This window comes from Thermobia domestica, chromosome 18, assembly GCF_964235325.1.
Source record: "Thermobia domestica chromosome 18, izTheDome1.hap1.1, whole genome shotgun sequence".
Classification (NCBI taxonomy): Eukaryota; Metazoa; Arthropoda; class Insecta; order Zygentoma; family Lepismatidae; genus Thermobia; species Thermobia domestica.
The window spans coordinates 128045172-128067359 of record NC_137471.1 but is presented as its reverse complement, the minus strand read 5'-3'; the positions used below and the strand labels follow the sequence as shown (position 1 = coordinate 128067359).

General features: G+C 36.7%; 1 protein-coding gene across 1 annotated transcript; it reads left to right on the top strand.

Moving 5' to 3' along the window:
• The first annotated feature begins 14124 nt into the window (after positions 1-14124).
• Positions 14125-16388, top strand: LOC145675239 (uncharacterized). Its single transcript, XM_081745621.1, has 2 exons — positions 14125-14572; positions 14929-16388. The coding sequence occupies exons 1-2, from the start codon at positions 14125-14127 to the stop codon at positions 16386-16388; spliced, it is 1908 nt and encodes a 635-aa protein (XP_081601747.1).
• Positions 16389-22188: the final 5800 nt, after the last annotated feature.

Sequence of the window (22188 nt, the reverse complement as noted above, 5' to 3'; positions counted from 1 at the left end):
TAACAGACTTCTTTCGCGTAAGAAATCGAAACTCAGTTGGTCAGAGCAACTAGTCTGTACGAATTAGGTTGTTAGTTAGAGCCCAGTACGAGTAAGGGTTTTTATTACTATTGATTGTTTTTATCTTTTTTAGGTGAGGAAAAATCAAATTGTTACATCGCGATATCAAATGTATTTGGTTAGTTAACTTTGTCTCAGCTAAACTTTAAACATCAGTAACCGTCGAAATTATTTCACTAACCGATCAGTCACTGAACATTTCAAACACGTCAAACCAGTGGCATAATATGAAGGTTAACCTCTCCTCCGCAGTCCTTAGTTATGCGTCCGTTGGACAAACACCGTGTGCGTGGGTGTTCTCGGGGTTCTCCCGTTTCCTCCCACTTTCTTCATTCCCCCATTTCATTCATTACTCATCATCACAGTCTCCTTTAGCCTAATCGGTATAACCGTGGGACGTAAAACTCAAAGATTTCATTTCATTTTTATGCGTCCGTACTTTCAGGTGCGTGCCAAGGGCCGGGCCACTGCCCGGGGCGCCAGAGAAAGAGGGGCGCCAAAACGAGCCTCAAAAAGTAAATTTTAGAACGTGTTTTCTACTGACTTTTTGGTTTATATTCTTGTAAAGTAGTGGCAATTACATAACAATGGAAGAAGAGAGTTTCATAGTAATAAGGGGGCTGTATCGAAAAATGGAGAGATGGCATGCAGAATAAAGAGTGGCGGGGGTGTAAGTATTGTTTGTTTGTTTGCTTGAGTTTAGCGTTCCACGGTTATGCCTTAATGGCCAAAGGAGATGTGGATACTAATTATAGTGGAATCTGAACCACTTTTATCGTTCAACAGTAATCCACCGGGAATTGGATCCGGTACCACAGAAGGCAGGCGTGCTAGCCACAAGACCAAGCGGGGGGCGGGGAGTTCGTATTGTTTATAGCGGGCCATATTCTTTGTGAAGTTTTCCTAGGTAATGAATGTCTTTTTGAAAAATGGGTTTAAAATGTTAAAAACACTATGATAAAATGTAAAATATAGGCTAGTACTAGGGGGAGGGCGCCAAAAAGTCACTTTGCCCGGGTGAAAATTTGGCCTGGTCCGCCCCTGCGTACTTTCTGTATATTTTTGGCCTTGCAGCTTGTGCGGTCCCCACGCAACAGGGTTGCGGGGGCGCTATTTACGCGTATGCTTCGAACGTAATTCAATAACTGCTTAAGAAATTCTACCATCAGCGTGGAAACGGGAATATATATTTTTCTAATAGTCCCATAGAACTTTCATTCAGAACGCCAGATGCAATTAAGTAGAAGGAGGATCTGATGTTTCCTAAGTAAGTTCCTTTCAGAAAGTTTGCTATTTCTTTAACGGTGATGTAAATAATTATACTCATCGTTATTAGCCCGACACAAAACCATCCTGGACAAATCCCTCTAGAAAACTTTATTCTGCCTAATTTTATAAGCGACTCAACGGTGAAACACTTGTTAATGAAAGCAATGCTGTGTATACACTGCCTTGTTTCTGAGAAAATATAAAGTGTTTTGTAATCTTTAGACACTTTTCCTATTCTTTTTGTCACCCGTGGTTATGTAGGGTGGCCTCGAAAAAATAAAGAAGAGGTAATATTACAGTCAAGGGGCGCAATAAATATATTAGGTATTTCTTTTGTTACCTAACCATAACGGCCTAGAGTAGTAGGCCCCGGCGTATATGCAGCCGAGTCAGCAAAATTTTTCGTGACGTCATAGGTCAAAGGTCAATGACCTTGGCCCAGGGTCAATGACCTAGGGGTACCTAGGACCACCCCCTCTAAATTTTGGCAGGGGTACCTTGGCCCACCCCCTAAATTTTGGCAGGGGTACATAGGACCACCCCCCTTAAATTTTGGAAATTGCCAAATCTAAAAATTTGGTATGGTAGCCTAGGACCACAGTATGTACCTCTATCCGTATTGGGGGTCTATGTCGTTCCCTTTCATGGGTAAAAAATTGCCAAAAAGTCAAATTTCGGGGGTTTTCGACCTAATTTATCCCCTTGGATGAGGTGTTATTACCCTATATGGTTATATGGGCGTATACAGGGGTCCATTCCCTTTCATAGGACATGGCTATATTAATGCACCCCTTGAAAAATTTGGGAGGGGTACCTTGTCCCACCCCTTAAATTTTGGAAATTGCCAAATCTAAAAATTTGGTATGGTAGCCTAGGACCATAGTATGTATCTCTATCCGTATTGGGTGTCTATGTCGTTCCCTTTCATGGGTAAAAAATTGCCAAAAATTCAAATTTCGGGGGTTTTTGACCTAATTTATCCCCTTTGATGAGGTATTATTACCCTATATGGTTATATGGACGTATACAGGGGTCCATTACCTATCATAAGACATGGGTATATTAATGCACCCCTTGAAAAATTTGGGAGGGGTACCTTGGCCCACCCCTTAAATTTTGGAAATTGCCCAATTTAAACATTGGGTATTATAGTATAGGACCCTAATATGTATTATGATAAATTTGGGTGGTCCACCTAATTCCCTTCTAGGGGTACAAAATTGCCAAAAATATAAACGTAAGCAATACGTTGTACCACGTGTTTGGTGTTTGGTCGATTTTATCACCTTTGATGAGGTTCTATTACCTTATATGGTTATATGGTCATGTATAGGGGTTCATTATCTATCATAAGACATAGGTACATTGGTGCACCCCGGGAGGGGTACCTTGCCCCACCCCTTAAATTTTGGAAATTGCCCAATTTAAACATTTGGTATTATAGTACAGGTCCTCAATATGTATCATGATAAATTTGGATGGTCCACATCGTTCCCTTTTAGGGGTACAAAAATTGCCAAAATATAAACGTTGTACCACGTGTTTGTTTTTTGGTCCATTTTATCCCCTTATTATTATGATTACAAGGGGTCCATATCCTATCATAAGACATGGGTATATTGTTGCACCCTTCTTAAATTTTAGCAATGGGGGTCCACTGAAATTGTCCAATTGAAGCATAGTACAGGACCTCAATATGTTTCGGTGGTCCTATTGTCAAATTTTTAAGTACAACCACGTGTTCGGTTACTGACTCAATTTATCCTATTTGATAAGGTATGGACGGGTATCCCCTTTCAATTTGGTAGTACCCTTCGGGTGTAGTACGGTCACGTGATCGATGATTTGGTTTTGATGCGCGACGAGGTCCCTGGTCAATGTTCTCTAGGAATTAGGTGGAAACTTTGAACAAGATTCTTGGCATTTAAAAACTTTTTTTTTCAACTTTTCAAACTAAAAAAAATCAAAACAAAAAATTGAAAACGAAAACTTTTAAACAAAAATCTTGAAACTAAAAAATTTTTCAAAACAAAAATTTGAAACGAAAACATTTGAAACAAAAATTTTGAAACGAAAAATTTTCAACAAAAAAATTTGAAACGAAAAATTTTCAAACAAAAAATTTTGAAACAATAAATTTACAAACAAAAAAAATTCAAACAAAAAATAATTGTAACCAAAATTTTGAAACAAAAAATTTTCAAACAAAAATTTTTGAAACAATTTTCAAAACAAATTTCAAAAGAAAATTTTTTTCAAATAGAATTTAAATCAAACAGTGATCAGCTTTCACGGTTAACCGTTAAACTTTATCGGGTTTTTAACTATTCGATTAACAAATAAACGGTTTTCAACTATTCGATTAACAAATAAACGGTTTTCAACTACTCGATAAACAGATGAACTGTTTCTTTCCTTTTCACACCAGTGAGTGCAAGAATTTACAAACTAAAACAAAAAGAAAATTTGTACTCGCTTTAAATACGCATCATTTTTGAAACAAGGTGTTAGTGTTCATCATGGATACACAGTGGAAACATCCATTTACCTGTATTCTCGCAGGGCCTAGTGGGTGTGGAAAAACGTATTTTGTGAAGCGATTACTGTCACATCTCCCAACCATGATCAATGCAAAATTTCGTAAGATATACTGGTATTATGCAGAATGGCAAGACGTGTATGCAACAATGCCAGTTCCAGTAGAATTTCACGAAGGACTTCCACGAATGAAAGATTTTCAGCCTCAAGATGGACCACATTTGATTATTATTGATGACCATATGCGAGAAGTGAATAGTGATATTGTTGATATGTTCACGAAAGGATCACATCATCGAAATATTAGTGTGATTTTTATAACACAAAATGTATTCCATCAAAGTAAAGCAAATAGAAATATGAGTTTAAATTGTTCGTATTTGGTGTTGTTTAAAAATCCACGTGACAAGTCACAAATAAAGCATATGAGTTATCAAATCATGCCTGAGCATCCACTGTTTCTACAAGAAAGTTATGCAGACGCAACAAGAAATCCACATGGTTATTTACTGATGGATCTTAACCCATTACTGCCCCTTGGCAACTTAAGTTGCCACGGCAATTTTTCGTTATAGCGCAGAAATTCATGGATTGACGTTGCAAGTTTTAACCATGAAGTTACTTTGGAGTCTGTTTCGTCATAGCATCGTTGCATTTTCTTTGTATGATATATTGACGTAAGGTTAGCTTTGTTTTTGGCTACAATGTGTTTTGAGGAGAAAGACTCAAATGGATTGATTTCAAAGACTCCAGAAGGAAGGATTGAAGGTCTATAAAGGAAGGATTAACTTGATTTTAATAGTTATGTTTTCGCAGTGTATTTTCTCCCTCAAAATTGTAACTTTCCAAAATTTTCCCTTTTTTGAATATGTATGTGCCATTTGGCAACTTAAGTTGCCGGCCTAAAAAACAAGAAAAAATAAATATTTTTCAAAAATATTCTAATTTCTATTTTAGAGTACTATTAAGACCAAATAGGCGAAAAGAAACTTTTCAAATACCACTGGGGAATTCTGGGCACTAATGGGTTAAACAAGATACACCCGATGAAATGCGATTTCGTACAAATATTTTTCCCGACGATTTGCATCATTATGTTTACGTACCAACAAAACATGTTTAAATTATTGTGCATGTGAAAAGAATGACTTAGTCTGTCACGATATCTCCTACAGTGAAACACGCTGATCTGCTACGTGCTCTGCACAAAGCTAAACCAAGATTGCGTAAAGCTATTATTGCCAATGCAAACGCTTCATTAATTCATAGTATTTGTGAATGTTGTTATAATGTCTTAAAAGGCAATGTTCCACTGACAAGTGCGCAGAAGTCAAGATTAAAGCGTTACAAGAACACGCTCCGCTATCTCGTAGACAATACAAAATCATTGGATAAAAAGAAGAAACATTTAGCCGTACAACAAGGAGGATTCTTACCTGCATTACTTGCACCTATTGTAGGAAGTGTGTTATCCAGTATTTTGTTTAAACAATAAACATCATGGAACATAGCAAGAAGATGGTTTTAGTGCCACCAGAAATGCTTCAACGAATGCATGCATCATCATCCCGTGTGAGTGAAAATCGAGAATCTAATCTCGATCGTGAAATGCAATCTATATTGAATACATCGTATCCAAGTGATGAAGAAAAATGGAATCAGTACAATAGAATATTACAGAAATATCTTTATGTGATACGTAAACAAGAAGAACCAATACCACTTACAATTACATCAATGAAACCTGATGGTGACGTCCCGAATGTTGACGATAGCACGAAACAAGAAATTTTAGCCGCAATACCACAAATGTATCGTAAGAAAGCCGAACTACTATTCCGTCGTTTAAAACAAGATGACGCAATTACGTGGGATCATAAAGGAACAGTGTACATCAACGATAATAAACTACATGGATCCAATATTGTAGATTTAATGTGCGATGTGACTCGACAGAGGAAACATTCTAATCCTCAAGGCTGGGAATTGTTTTGCAACTACCTTGCATCGTCAAACACACCTCAAGAATTGATTGGTAATCCACGGAGATTAAACTATATTGTCAAGCATAATAGTACATCAGCATCTGAAGGATCTGCACCACCAAAACCGGCACCTGAATTATTTTCTTCCGGAGAAGAAGAAGAAGAAGATGATGATGATGTTTTAGAAGTCCGACCAAAAAGAAAACGTATCATTCCACAATGGTCAACGTACAAACCATGAACAAAAAGTTGAAATCCATTTATTACAATCCAGCACATCCTGCATCGTTTTCTACTGCAAAGAAATTATGGCAAGCCACAGGAAAATCTATACCTCTAGCCAAAATAAAACTTTGGTTAAACAAACAACCTACCTACACGTTACATCGTCCTGTACGTCGTCGTTTCCGTAGAGATTTTTATCTTGTCAACAATATTGATGATCAATGGGAATGTGATTTAAATGATTTACAATCACTTCAAAACTATAATGACAATTACCGCTATATTCTTACAGTGATTGATGTGTTTAGTCGGTACGGGTGGGCTGTACCACTAAAATCAAAAAGTGCCGAGGATATAGTGAATGCATTTGAAATGATTTTCCAGGAGAGGAAACCAATTGTACTACGTAGTGATCAAGGAACTGAATTTACCAACAAGACAGTACAAAAGTTTTTCAGGAAACACAACGTGCAACATGTTACAACAAAGGATCCAGATATTAAAGCCAGCATCGCAGAAAGATTTAATCAGACATTGAAACATCGTATGTGGAAATACTTTACCAAATATCAAACATACAATTACATCAAAGTATTGCCTTTACTTGTAAAAGCATACAATGAAAGTCGGCATTCCAGTATTAAAATGGCACCTGCAAACGTTTCTCAGGACAATTTACTGGAGGTGTGGCATAACTTATACGACAAAAAGCTACAACGTTCAAAACAAGATACGGATTTGTCTGTTGGTGATACTGTTCGTATCAGTAAAACAAAACGTATCTTTGACAAGGGTTACCTCGAGAACTGGACTTGGGAAATATTCAGAGTAAAAGCCATTGTACCAAGAAACCCACCAGTGTATCGACTAGAGGATTTAAATCATCAACTCATCGATGGTGTTTTCTACAGAGAAGAATTACAACCAGTACCGCTCCCTTCGACGTTCCTCATCGATAAAATATTACGTACAAGAACAAAAGGTCGCAGAAAGGAGTATCTCGTCCAGTGGAAAGGATATCCTTCCTCATTCAATTCGTGGATCCCTGCAACTTCATTGAAGAAGAAGAAGAATGGAACCTGATCAAGATTTTTACGTTACACTTCCCAGTAATAGTTCCATGGATTATTTTCCAGAAAATACATTGACTTCATATATTACGAAATTACAACGACGTGTAGAGTTTCGCCAGAAATGGGATGTGGCAATTGTAGAGATTCATTATCCACATTCTTTGCTGAACATTAACAGTAAAAACAATAAAATATATTACAAATCATCAAGTAGTAATGATCAAGAACCGTGGAAGTTTGTAACGATCCCTGTACGCTATTATAACAATATACGGGATCTTATTCATGCAATTAATATACATCATAAAGAAACCAATTTATTTATATCTCATGACGCAACTAATAATATATGCCTCATAAGACATCCCAAAAAGGAAATCCATACTTCTGTACAAATCTCACCAAGTGTTAGTTTAATGCTTGGATTTGAACCGAAAAGTGATTTAAAAGATATGGAAAAGGGACAATATACACCGGATGTACGATTAGGCTTACCATCACAAATGTACGTCTATTGTGACATTATTGAATCTGTCATTGTTGGAGATACAATGGTATCCTTGCTACGAATTGTCAACATGGATCCTGTGAATCATACTTTTGGAAGTCATGCAGTACAAATCTTTAATCCTGCACATTATGTTCCGGTGGAAAAAATGAATTTTGAGCAAATACAAATCGATATAAGGGATAGCACAGGTCATCGGATGCCATTCACCTTTGGAACGGTGTGTACAAAACTACATTTCCGTCGTCGTCATTATGACTGATCCGTATTTGCAATACTACCAAAAACAAGCGTTATCCGGTATCGGCAACGTCTATGTGGGAAGTCCCTATCAAGCAGGACATGGCATTGGAAGTTTCCTTGGTGGCTTATTTCGTTCAGTGTTACCACTTGTGAAGCAAGGAGCTAAAACTGTGGGAAAAGAATTATTAAAATCAGGTGCCAATATGATTAATGATGTTGTGATCTCGAATCAACCCCTGGAAGAATCGTTTCATCAACGGATGCAAGAGGCAAAAACAAATTTACAAGAAAAAGCTAAAAATAAGTTGAAAACTATGCTGGGAAGTGGATATCATAAACGAAAATGGGATGACTGCTCTCAGTTTGAAGTTGACCTTCCAACGATCAACAACACCATCAATCCTACAAAGAGACGTAAATTATCACATAAGAAGAAGAAGAGATCATTGGCATCGTCACCAGATATTTTTGATTAATTCAACGATGGCTTTCTTACATCATCAATCCTGTGAATGTGTTAAAAGTGAATTGGACATTTTTTCAACGTTACCCACGCAAACCAGTGTTCTGGACAATCGTATTATTGGCTACAAACCAATTAGTTCAATAGCTGAAAATTCACCAATAGAATTTGTAGTGAGTGGTAGCAGTGATGAATACATTGATTTGCCGCAAACCTTATTATACATCCAAGCACAAATTGTGAAACCAGATGGTTCCTCCTTCATCAATACGGATAAAGCAATTGCACCTGTCAATGATTTTCTAAATGCTATGTTTAGTGAAGCACAAATCTACTTGAACAATAAACTGATTTCATTTCCGTCCCATAATCATCCATATCGTTCGTACCTGGAAAAACTGCTCAATTATAGTGATGGAGCTAAAAATACACATTTACAAACAGCAATGTGGTTTCAAGATACGGCTGGTCATATGAACCCAACCACCAGGGAGAACAAAGGATTTCAACAACGCTATGAACTGACAAAACAAAGTATGAAATTCGATATGATTGGACATCTTCATTGTGACATTTTTAATCAAGATAAATTTTTAATTCATGGAGTGGAATTACGTGTGAAACTTATTCCTGCAAAGCCAAACTTTTGTCTCATGGCCAGTGAAAGCGGTGTCAATGCAAAAATCAATATTCTAGATGCATCGTTGCAGGTGAAAAAAGTCAGCATCAGCCCTAGTGTCAAATTGGCACACAATAAAATTTTACAATCTACACCGGCAAAGTATCCTCTGACAAGGGTTCAAATGAAATCATTTACCATCCCGAAGGATATACAATCCAAAACTATTGATAACCTGTTTATGGGAACATTGCCAAATCGTATTATTGTAGGATTTACATCGAATGAAGCATCCAGTGGAACTATTACCACCAATCCATTCGAATTTCAACATCTAAACATTAATTTCTTCACATTGTACGTGGATGGAAAAGCTGTACCTTCAAAACCATTGCAACCCAACTTTGAAGAAAATCTCTACATTTCATCGTACCACACATTGTTCTCAGGTTCTGGCATACATTTTACCAATACTGGAAATACAATTTCAAGAGCCGACTACAAGAATGGATATACATAGTTTGTATTTGACCTAACTCCCGATTCTTCTGCTGGAGATTGTCACTATTGGAATTTACAACGACATGGAGCCATCCGATTGAAAGTTCATTTCCAAGAGAAATTAGCAGCACCTGCAAACTGTATTGTGTATGGGGAGTTTTCATCACTCCTAGAGATCGACCACCAGCGCAACATTATCCTGGACTTTTAAATTACAAGGTACGTATACGGTATGTATCATTTCCATTCACGATGTTGAATACATTACAATTAGCTAGTGCTTTAAACGGTACTCCATTATTCAGAAATCATTTTACCGGGGTATTTACAAGCGATGAGTTGCCCTCACGGATTTCTCTTCCTCTGGCAATCATTGTGAATACAGATCCATCCACAAAACTAGGAAGCCATTGGATTGCAATTTATATTGATAATCGCGATGTTGGAGAATATTTTGACAGCTATGGCCTTCCTCCTTATGTACCACAACATGTTGCATTCTTAAAACTTCATTGTATGTACTATAAATATAATAATAGCCAAATGCAAAGTCTTGGTTCATCCGTATGTGGCTTTTATGCTTATTTTTATTTGTGCTGTAAAGCCCAAGGAAAATCTCTGCGTGAAATTCAATACTTGTTCACAACAGTACCCACGGTTAATGATCGTAGACTGCTGCAATATACCTTCCAGGTAATTTTATCATATTTATCATTGAAAGTGTATTTGTTTTTATCATCATCTATTTCTATACTAATCATCTTTTTCCTCGTTCTTTTTACAGAATTCACAATACGAAGCTTTGCAAACGGGTGCTATGCTGCAAAACATGGAAACAAATCATCGCAATCAAGAAGAGGAGGAGGTCTAATGAAGAAATCCAGCTCAATATACAAACATTGTCAATAAGAAAGAAAAAGAAATCAGAAAATTGAATAAAATACAATTTATGCTTATCTATGTGTTTTATTGTTCATTCCATCAATATGATACATACAACGTTATCAGATTCTTCTAAAGAACTGTGCGATATAAGACGAGAACCCTGAGCAAAGTTTCCACCTAATTCCTAGAGAACATTGACCAGGGACCTCGTCGCGCATCAAAACCAAATCATCGATCACGTGACTGTACTACACCCGAAGGGTCCTACCAAATTGAAAGGGGATACCCGTCCATACCTTATAACCTTGTCAAATAGGATAAATTGAGTCAGTAACCGAACACGTGGTTGTACTTAAAATTTTGACAATAGGACCACCGAAACATATTGAGGTCCTGTACTATGCTTAAATTGGACAATTTCAGTGGACCCCCATTGCCAAAATTTAAGAAGGGTGCAACAATATACCCATGTCTTATGATAAGAAATGAACCCCTGTAATCACAGAATCTCATCAAAGGGGATAAAATGAACCAAAAACCAAACACGTGGTACAACATATTTCTTACGTTTATATTTTGGCAATTTTGTACCCCTAAAAGGGAACGATGTGGACCATCCAAATTTATCATGATACATATTGAGGTCCTGTACTATAACACCAAATGTTTAAATTGGGCAATTTCCAAAATTTATGGGGTTGGCCAAGGTACCCCTCCCAAATTTTTCAAGGGGTGCATTAATATACCCATGTCTTATGAAAGGTAATGAACCCCTGTATACGTCCATATAACTATATAGGGTAATAACACCTCATCAAAGGGGATAAATTAGGTCAAAAACCCCCGAAATTTGAATTTTTGGCAATTTTTTACCCATGAAAGGGAACGACATAGACACCCAATACTGATAAAGGTACATACTATGGTCCTAGGCTACCATACCAAATTTTTAGATTTGGCAATTTCCAAAATTTAAGGGGGGTGGTCCTATGTACCCCTGCCAAAATTTAGGGGGTGGGCCAAGGTACCCCTGCCAGAATTTAGAGGGGGTGGTCCTAGGTACCCCTCGGTCATTGACCCCGGGCCAAGGTCATAAAAGAGAGTGAGGATGAGTCATTCGCGCCAACGTCGGGGACTACTACTCCTAGGGTCGTCTTCAGTAGAATAAAAAATGTTACGTGATATTCCATTTACGAAGAGGGAAGGTTACTTTAAATATATTTCTGATTCATTTTGTCTACTCTGCTTGTCAGAAATTATATACTTTCTGTTGGGACGGTGCTGAAAAGAGAGAGAGGGGGGAATAAAACTTCGCGCCCTTTCATACATTTTAAATTTTGTTACATGGTTGCTCAAATTATTACTAAAGAAAGCACTTTAAACCAAGATATCTAAAGTTACATTATGTAAGGGTGGCATATTCAGGAATAATAATAATAATAATAATAATAATAATAATAATAATAATAATAATAATAATAATAATAATAATAATAATAATAATAATAAATGTCTTTGGAGAGCCGAAATTATGTGACACGAATCATTACATGTAGAGCTTTAAGATGAGTGGTCATAGGAGAGGAAAAAACAGGGTTTTTCTCTGTCTGACCAAGGTAAAGATTATGTGCTGAAGTTAAGAAGCATAATCATTCTACAATAGGTTGCTTTTACGTAGAATATCAGTTACTTCAGTTCTCCTCCTTCGGGCTACTTACCTCATGTGGTAAATTCAAAACAATTTCAATTTAAGACAAATACATGTAAAACTTTTCTGTAATTAAATATATATAGGGGAAATTAAACATTTAATAGGGAAATCTGTTATCAAATTGTCCAAAAAAGTAGATAGAAGACTATCAAGCGAGAAACATTGTGAAACTATAAAATTCTCCAAATTAGAATTAACATTTACTGGAAAACATTCGTTATGCACCAGTGAGTATGTAGTGAGTAGTGAGCACAGGGGAAATTATTACGAAACTATTTGCAAACAAAAATTAGAGACACTAATGCAAGTGCGAGAACGGCATTTTTTTTTGGTATTGTCATGAGTTTTACACATATGTTACAATTTAATTTTTTCCCACATAAAAATAAATAAAATAACCACAGTAATAAAAATTACAACGGCACTTCCATGGGGTTCGAACCCAATACCTTCTGCATACAGACTAGTTGCTTTAACTAAATGAGCTACTTGTTTCCTTATGTAAACTTAACCTGTTCTACGGTAAAGACGATTTTTCATTACGATTGTGCTAAGAATTCGTCTTTTTCCATAGGTAATTTCCACTATTTGCTCTATCTATACGTTAATACTTAGCATAGATTCATATATTTGGAGTTCGCTGATAATGCATGTAATAAGACACATTAGAAATGTTTCGTTAAAAGTTTCGTTTGTAGATCTAATCCACATCTCTCTCAATGACATAGATGTCGCTGCTTCGTGTTGAACTGCAGAATTCCCTCGCGTTCTTGAAAATTTCCCACTTTAGCAGAGTTGGTAATTCTCGAGATTTCTGTCGATTTAATGTTTTTGCTTCTAATTTATTTATTTTAAGCTAATATCTAACACAAATATTAAAAACGGGTTTGTTATTAACCTGCCCTGCTGGGGAAACCTTCCGAAATTTCGAACATATAAAGAAAATGGAGATATTTTCAAAAAACTTCAGAATAAAGAGACGCGTCATTTATTTTGCTCATGGTAGTACATTGCGTTATAACTCTCTTATTTGAGCTTTTTCGTCCGTTTTTTTTTTCAAGTCCAGAGGCATTGCAGAAGACATTACGGATGGTTTCACACCTTCCTGTGTCGAGACATAGGAGGTGATGACGTCATAAGTCTAAAATTTATATTCTCGTGTAATACTTTTTTTGGGGGGGGTATGTAAAGTATTCTTGGCGGGCTTATTTTTGCACGTAGAAGATTGAAGTTTTGCACAGACATGCAGTCCACCGAGTAGTATTTACCAGATTTTTTTTTAGATTTGTGCATTAAAACAGGGGGGGATCCAGAGGGTCAAAAAGTTGAAAAAAGGGATATTTTTACCCAAAAATCCCGTTTTTCCTCATTTTTCCACCTTAGATACATGATGGAGACAAGTAAATGGTACCGCCTGAAAGGCAGTTCTATTCTGAAGAGAATGATGTGCGACACATGGCCCTAGGGTAATTAGGGAAGTGTCAGAGAATTTTTATTAAAATATACTTCTGTATAGGGGAATTTCGGACATTTTCGGTACAAACATTCAGTCCACCGAGTAGTATTTACCAGATTTTTTTCAGATTTCTGCGTTAAAACAGGGGGGTACAGAGGGGCTAAACTTTGAAAAAGGGAAATTTTTACCAAAAAATCCCTTTCACGGGATTTTCCCGCCTTAGATACATAATAGAGCCTGGGAGAGAAGCTGAACTCCCACCAGACGCCTCCCCAGGTGGCGGATTGGGGAAGGCCTGCTAGATATAGCAGGTACCGAAAAATTCGGGGCGGACCAAATCAGCACTGCTGCCTTGCAGTTGGTAGGAGGACCTACAAAGGCTAAGGGAAGACGACCCTGACAGAAAACTCCTGGTCCTCCAGGTTGGGGGTTGGGCGCAGGGCTAACAACCTTGTCTCGGAAAAACAAGATGTTCAGAAAACTACACCATTGCCTCGGATAGGACAGAAGAATTGAGACGACGGGAAAAAGAAAACGGACCTGATACTGGCAACCTGGAATGTACAAACAATGTTACTACCTGGAAAAATGGAAGAAATAGCAAACGAAGTCACAGAGCACAAAATAGACATCACCACAATTCAAGAGATAAGGTGGCACAACCATGGAAGAATAGATAAGAAGAACTTCACAGTCTACTTCAGTGGCACACCCACAAGAACAGGACAATATGGTACAGGCTTCATAATACGGAAAGAAATAAGAAAAAGCGTATTGCAATTCAATCCAGTAAATGAACGCATATGCACATTAAGGATCAAAGGAAAATTCAGAAATATAACCTTAATATCAGTACACGCTCCAACAGAAGAAAAAGGTGAAAAGGAAAAAGAAGAATTTTATGATTTACTGGAGAGAACATGTGACAAGATAGCCAAATACGACATGGTGATAATTCTAGGAGACCTCAATGCGAAAATAGGAAATAAAGACACGGTTGACAAAGTTACTGGAAAATATTCACTCCATGATGAAAGTAACCAAAATGGAAACCTACTAAAAGAATTTGCAATACGAAACAAAATGACCATAAAAAGCACCTATTTCCCGCACAAGAGAATACACCTTGGAACATGGAAATCGCCAGATAACAATACTATAAACCAGATAGATCACGTCATCACCAACCAAAGACATGCTACATCGATAACGGACGTAAGATCACACAGAGGATATAACTGCGACTCTGATCATTTTCTAGTTAAAGTCAAACTCAAAGAAAAAATAAGCAAGATGCAAAACACTCAAAAGAAAGTAAGAAAAAGTGCAACGTAGATAAATTTGAAACAAAAGAGAACATACAAGCATATGAAAAAGAAATAAACAAAATAGTGCAAAATTGGGAAACAAACGAGAGAACAACAATAGAAGAAAAATGGGAAAGGGTAGAGTCGGCGCTGAAAGAAGCAGCAGATAATGCAATCGGACAGAAACACAAGGAAGAGACTGGAGACTGGTACGACGAAGAATGTAAGGATATAATAGACAGAAAGAATAAAGCAAGACAAAAACTGCTACAGAGAGAAACACGAGGTAACTATGAAAGGTACAGAGAGCTAAGAAAAGAAGCTAATAAAATGTGCAGAAGAAAGAAGAGGGAAAAAATGAAACGTGAAATACAAGAAATAGAAGCATTGAGCACACAAAATGAAGCAAGAAAGTGCTATGCAGCAATAAAGAGAATAAACAAAGACTACTTACCAAGAAACATAGGATTCAGAGATAAAAGTGGAGAACTGATAGGAGATGAACAGAAGATACTACAGAGATGGGTAGAATATTTCCAAACACAATATGGTGAAATTGATGAACAGAACAGCTCCAGTGAGGAAGGAACTCAGCAAGAGACAGATAATACAGACAGTGATGACAATGAGAATAAACCTACAAAAGAAGAAGTGGATAAAGCCATCAGAAAACTACGAAACAACAGATCACCAGGTGAAGACGAAATAGTAGCGGAAATGCTAAAACACTCCGGAACCCGAATGAAAGAAGAAATACATAGGCTGATAGAACAAATATGGGAAGAAGAAAGGATACCAGAAAAATGGAAAACAGGAATAATCATACCATTACACAAAAAAGGAGATAAAACTGAATGCTCCAACTACAGAGGAATCATGCTGTTAAACACAACTTATAAAGTTCTGACAGGGATAATCAATGAAAGAATAAAGAAACACACTGAGAAGATACTAGGAGAATATCAATGCGGGTTTAGACCTAATAAAAGCACAACAGACCAATTATTCACATTGCAGCAGATCATTGAAAAACACTATGAACACGGAGTAAAATTGCATATCCTATTTGTAGATTATGAGAAAGCATTTGACAGCGTGAACAGAAAGCAACTAATAAAAGCCATGATGGAATTCAAGATACCTGGGAAACTTATAAAACTCACACACATGACATTAGAGGAAACCTCAGCAAAAGTAAAAATAGAAGACAGTCTAAGCAAAGAATTCAAGTACTATAAAGGAGTGAAACAGGGTGACAGCTTATCCACAACATTGTTCATAATAGCACTGCACGCCGCGATCTGCAACATATATAAAGGAGGAACAATATTCACGAAAACCACACAAATATGCGCCTATGCCGATGATATAGCCATAATAACACGCACAGAGAGAGACATGAGGAAAACATACACACAGCTAGAGAAAGAGGTTAACAAAATAGGACTGCGAACTAATATAAAGAAAACAAAGTACATTGTAATAACAGCGCACGCAACAGGAAGAAATCAAAAATCAATCATAATAGAAGGTAAAGAATTTTAAAAAGGTAGACAAGTTTAAATATTTAGGCCTAACAATCACAGATAAAAACTCCATAAAAGATACAGTAAAGGAAAGAATACAACTAGGCAACAAAGCATATTGCGCAAACATGAAGTTACTAAAAAGTAAAAACACTAGTAGGGGAACAAAAATGAGAATATACAAAACGTTAATAAGACCAGTAGTAACATACGGCTCCGAAACATGGCCACTGACAAAAGAAATTGAGAAAAAACTCAGAACCTTCGAAAGGAGAATAGTAAGGCAAATTTACGGACCAATTAAAGAACAAGAAACCTGGCGAATCAGAACTAACGAAGAGATCAACGACATAATAGAGAATCAGGATATAGTCAGGTTTATAAAATCGAATCGACTAAGGTGGCTAGGACATGTAGTAAGAATGGACAGCGACAGGATGCCATACAAAATCATGAAAGAAAGACTCTACTCCAGCAAAAGAAAAGGAAGGCCAAAAACCAGGTGGCTGGACGGGGTGGAAAGTGATTTGGAAAAATTGAAGGTTCGAGGATGGAAAGAAAAATGCAAAGATCGGGAAGAGTGGAGGCAAATAGTGGAAGAGGCCAAAGCCCACCCAGGGCTGTAGCGCCAAGTGGTAAGGTAAGGGTAAGTAAGATACATAATAGAGACAAGTGAATGGTACCGCCTGAAAGGCAGTTCTATTCTGAAGAGAATGATGAGCGAAACATGACCCTAGGGTAATTAGGGATGTCTCAGGGAATGTTTAAAAATTTCCCTCTGTATACGGGAATATGGGACATTGTCGGTATATTTTTTTTGGCGGGCTTACTTTTGTACCTGGAAAATTGAAATTGTGCATAAACATTCAGCCCACCGAGTAGTATTTACCAGATTTTTTTCAGATCTCTGCGTTAAAACAGGGGGGTCCAGGGGGCTAAAAGTTGAAAAAAGGATATTTAGACCCAAAAAATCCCGTTTTTCCTCATTTTCCCGCCTTAGATACATGATGGAGACACGTGAGTCATACCGCCTGAAAGGCAGTTCTATTCTAAAGAGAATGATGGGCGAAACATGACCCTAGCGTAATTAGGGATGTCTCAGGAAATTTTTTACCTGAGATCATGGTGTTTTAGGGTAATTTGGGGCATGGTGGGAATTCCTGATAAAATTTCTCCCGCCCTTGGTATTCAAGATAGATATTTGAAATTTGGCACACACATTCAGTATACCAAGTACTATTTACCAGATTTTTTAGATGGCTACGTTCACACAGGGTCGCTCCAGGGGGGCAAAAAGTGCGAGAAAAAAAATCCCTCCGAAATTTTCCCTTTGACATCATTTTTCCCGCTCCTGGTAAATGGTATAAGCATGCAAGTGGTATCATTTGAAAGCCAGCTCCACTCTGAAGAGAATGAGGTATGAACCATGATCCTAGGATAAATAGTGACAATGCAGTAGCTGCTTGACTGAAAGTCTAAAAAATAGCCCAAAAACCCCGGATCTCTTAAGGGGTAATGGACCTCAATATAGTACGCTTGCTGCGGTTTCTGATTATAACTGTACAGTACGTACAGTACTGCATGCGCAAATTGTTCTTGGGGTATGCATAATTATTTTTTAAGTGTACTATAGTCAACTCCGGCCTGCCCTTCCGCGACATTAGGCCGGATACTCAGAGTTTACTGTATACATTTCAATAATAACATGACAATATGGCATAACTTATTTGTTCTGAAAAACTTTATGAGAAATAATAGATTTACTCAGATTTTCTCAGAAATAACTCAGGTAATTTTGTTCTTATTTCATAAATAAATCTTTCAATAATAACTTGACAATACTATATAACTAATTTGTCTTTTAAAAAGTCCACGAGAGGCATTTTACTGTTGGGAGTTTCTTCGAACAGTTTCTTTTAAAAAGACGAATCGAGATATTTTCTTGATATTTCTTAAATATTCTAAGTAATAACGCTATATGTAAATTATTTCCTACGGAAATATCCGCAATATGTAGTTGACTCTTTGGGTTGAATGTTTTTGCAGAGTTTCCTCAAATACGATTCCTACGATTTTATTGATACTTGAGAAACAAATATTTCCTTAATAACCCTTTCAAACGTTAGTTCTAGAAAAATATTTTATAATATTTGAGTTGTGCGAATGATTAGTACGCGTGTGAAATTTTGGGTTCCATTTCCTGTAGGACAAAAGATTTTCAGTGTTGATTCAATATCGTGAAGCAATTAAACGATTACCTGAATTTGTATTAACAAGCACCTGTGGAAAAACATAAACAATACCAAATAAACCCGATATACTGACCCACATCACCCGGCCAGAAATCTTTCTTTGACGGTTGCAATACCTAGAATTAATATTACTCGATTTATTAAAGCGATGTAAATATACGGAACAGTATCCCACGAGTTGGTAAAATATTTTTTAAAATCTTGATTATAATAATGTTAGTAATAATTATTCACACATTTCAATATATTAAACACAAATGTTCATTAATATAAAATAAATTACGATAGAAGCATTAGTATTCAATCCATAGCAAAGGTGTTAAACATGTGCTATGGTGCTGCTCAGAAAATTGTGAAAGATTTGGGGTATCATAAAGTGTGCGCGCAGTTGATACCCAGGGTGTTGACGGAAGACCAAAAGTTGGAGCGTATGGGTTGCGCCATTGAACATTTGTTACGTTACCATTTGGAAGGTAACGACTTCTTGCTGCGCATTGTTGCTGAGGATGAAACTTGGTGCCATCATTTTGAACCGAGTTCAAAGTCTTCCAGTATGCAATGGAAACACCCCTCATCTCAACGTCCCAAAAAGTTCAAGACGCAACCGTCTGCGGGGAAAGTTATGGTGTCTGTGTTCTTTGATTACCATGGACCATTATTGCTCGACTTCAAGGAACCAGGACATTCCATCAACGCTGCACGCTACTGTCAGACCTTGGCACAGTTACGGAGAGTCATCGAAAACAAAAAGCTTGTTTTATTGACCGCTGGAATCATTGTGTTGAACGAGACGCACGTCCACACGTTGTAAACTAAGTGCAGGATTTGTTTCAACGATTCAAGTGGGAAATGTTGCGACACCCGCTCTACAACCCTGACCTTTCACCTTGTGACTTTCACATCTTTGGGCCTCTAAAGAAGGCATTGATAGGTCAGAGATTTCAATCTGACGGTTCAGCATGCTGTGCGTGATTGGTTTGATAGTCATCCGTCCAAATTTTACATGGACGGCATTTGTAGTTAGTGACACAGTGGGACAAGTGTCTCAACGCTCATGGTGGCTTCTTCTGAACAATATTTTTACTGCACGATAACTATAGACGCCTCTAGATAGTGTAGCTACAAGTTTCCGCTCGAAATAAAATTTATTTCATGAATTATGACCAGTGAACGGGTTTCAGTTGATTGTCCATTATATTTTAAAATACATTGGCTTCGCCTTGTCAGTTCGCAAGAGCACGTGAACCACCAAATATTGTGCGCTGTTTTTTGCTCATTAAGATATTTAATTAATAATATTTAGAATATTATTATATTGTCGTTTCGTTTCAACTCTCAGCTTGCTTTACCCCTTGCGTATATGCATTCCATCATCACACCACGCTCACAACAGAGCTATAGGCGTGATAGACTGCTCTATGTAGTACAGAAGGGAAGCGCTTGCAGCTGAGCAGAGGAACTGCGGTCTCCTGACGTTCAAATCAAGATTTGGACGTAATCTGTTGTTGACTAATTTCCAGTAATGTGGCGCTTTAAACAGAATCAAACAATGAACTACAACTTAAAATATATAGAAGAATATAGTACTATATAACTTATTCTTTCAATCAGTTATCTACATTTCTTTTTATCTCAGTTTCTTGTAATGAAAATAAACTAGTGGGAAAAACAAAATTACGGCTTCGTGAGCTCATACCGAGGGGAATGTGAGGTTTAGGACCCTTCCCCAGAGGTTCTTCAGTTAACGCAGAACATCATTAGATTTTAATTTATTTTCGAGATTTCTTTTTAAATATGCAAAATCTCTGATTTTTCATTAGGGCACGGTTTTCCTGCCTAAATAAACTGAATGTTTGTAAGAAAAGCGAATAACTTATCAAAACATACTGTGCTTGGTAACATTGCTACAATGGTGAAAATTTTACACTTCTGTATTCTGGAACCTGAAGGAAATTTGGAACTAATTTTTCTATTTCTACATTTATCTTTAACATGCAAAATAGAAAAAGATGAGTTTTGGTGTTTGCAGAAACGTACACTTCTCAAAAAAAAAAAAAAAAAAAAGTTACTTCGGAGATTGTAATTTATGCGCAGAAACATTATTCTCTTAGTGTATTTCAAAGTGGCCAAGGTAAAAATTTGTTCTGTAGTGGTGTACTGATTGATTTATCAGTGGGGTATTTTGTGGGCTACCGTTGACTGCCCTAGAATATTGGAAGAATTCCTAAACTATATCAAGTTATGCTGCAGTTATTGATAGAACGTTTTCCTGTGAAATAAAAACAAAATTATCATTTATAAGGCGTTTTTCGAAAACTTCGCCCGAAGGAAACACTCCCAAAAGTAAGTTCGCTTCTGGATTTCTCATAAGAAATGACTTATGTCATATATTAGGGTTATTGGTGAAATATTTGTTTGTCAAATATCAACAAAATAGCATGAGTTGTATTTTTAAAAAATGTCACAAAAATACTAAACTCCTCCTTGTGGATCTTTTCATGGAGGAGGAATATTAATGAATTATTTATTTATGAAAAATGAAGAAAATCGCCTGAGACCTTTAAGAGAAAAATTATCTAGAAAAAACTCACTCCCAAAAATAAGCTATCCCTCGTAATTTTTTTCACGTCAAATCAATCATACCATATCGTCAAGTTATTAATGAAATCAATAAACATTGCCTGAGTCGTTTATGAGACAATTGTAAAAAAAAAAAGAAAAGAAAAAAAGGGTAAACTACCATTCGTAGATTTTTTCAGCAAATGAGTTATGTAAGGTTGTCATATTATTAATGAAATATTTCTTTGTGAAAAATGAAGAAAACTTTAGAAGTCCTTCTTCAGAAAATCGTCCGAGAAGAAATCAACCTTAGAATAAACAATTCCTCGTAGATTTTACCATGAAAGATTACATAGTATACTACAGTATAGGGTTAACGAAATAGGGAATATAATATATGGGATATAAACAAAATTGTCAGAATTGTTTGCGAGAAAATCGCCATCTTTATTTTTTTTCACCCTTCGGTAAACTGCCTTTATTTTAGGGATTGAACACTGTGTCCTCCAGGCGAGTGTACATACATTTGGAAGAACGAATAGATGAACAGACATTCAAATATAACTCTTTCGGTATGTAGGGGCAATGCAGGGCAGGCCCTGGGCAATTTGCCGCCAAGTGCAGTGGCATCATTTTCCTCCCCCTTTCTCCAGAAAGAATAAATCTTAAAAGCGACGATTTTGAGTAAGCTACTCCTTCATGAACAACGAAGGGGAGGGAAAGTGCACTCACACTCAGAAAGGTCTAAACACTACAAATACAATCTCGTTGTGTTTGTTTTTCCTTTAAGTAATAAATAGATTATGTTAGTGAAAAATAAAGCAAATACATGCAGAGGAAAGATGGTAATCCTTTTTATAGAATTCAATACCTATCGAGTTTAATCTCAATATATCAGTTTGCAATTCCAGTGCAACTAGCTTTTTTATCTTTATTTCTTGATTTTCCTCCTACACCTGTTAAAAAGAAATTTAAAAAATTGTTTCTATCTTCAATGATAAGGAACGT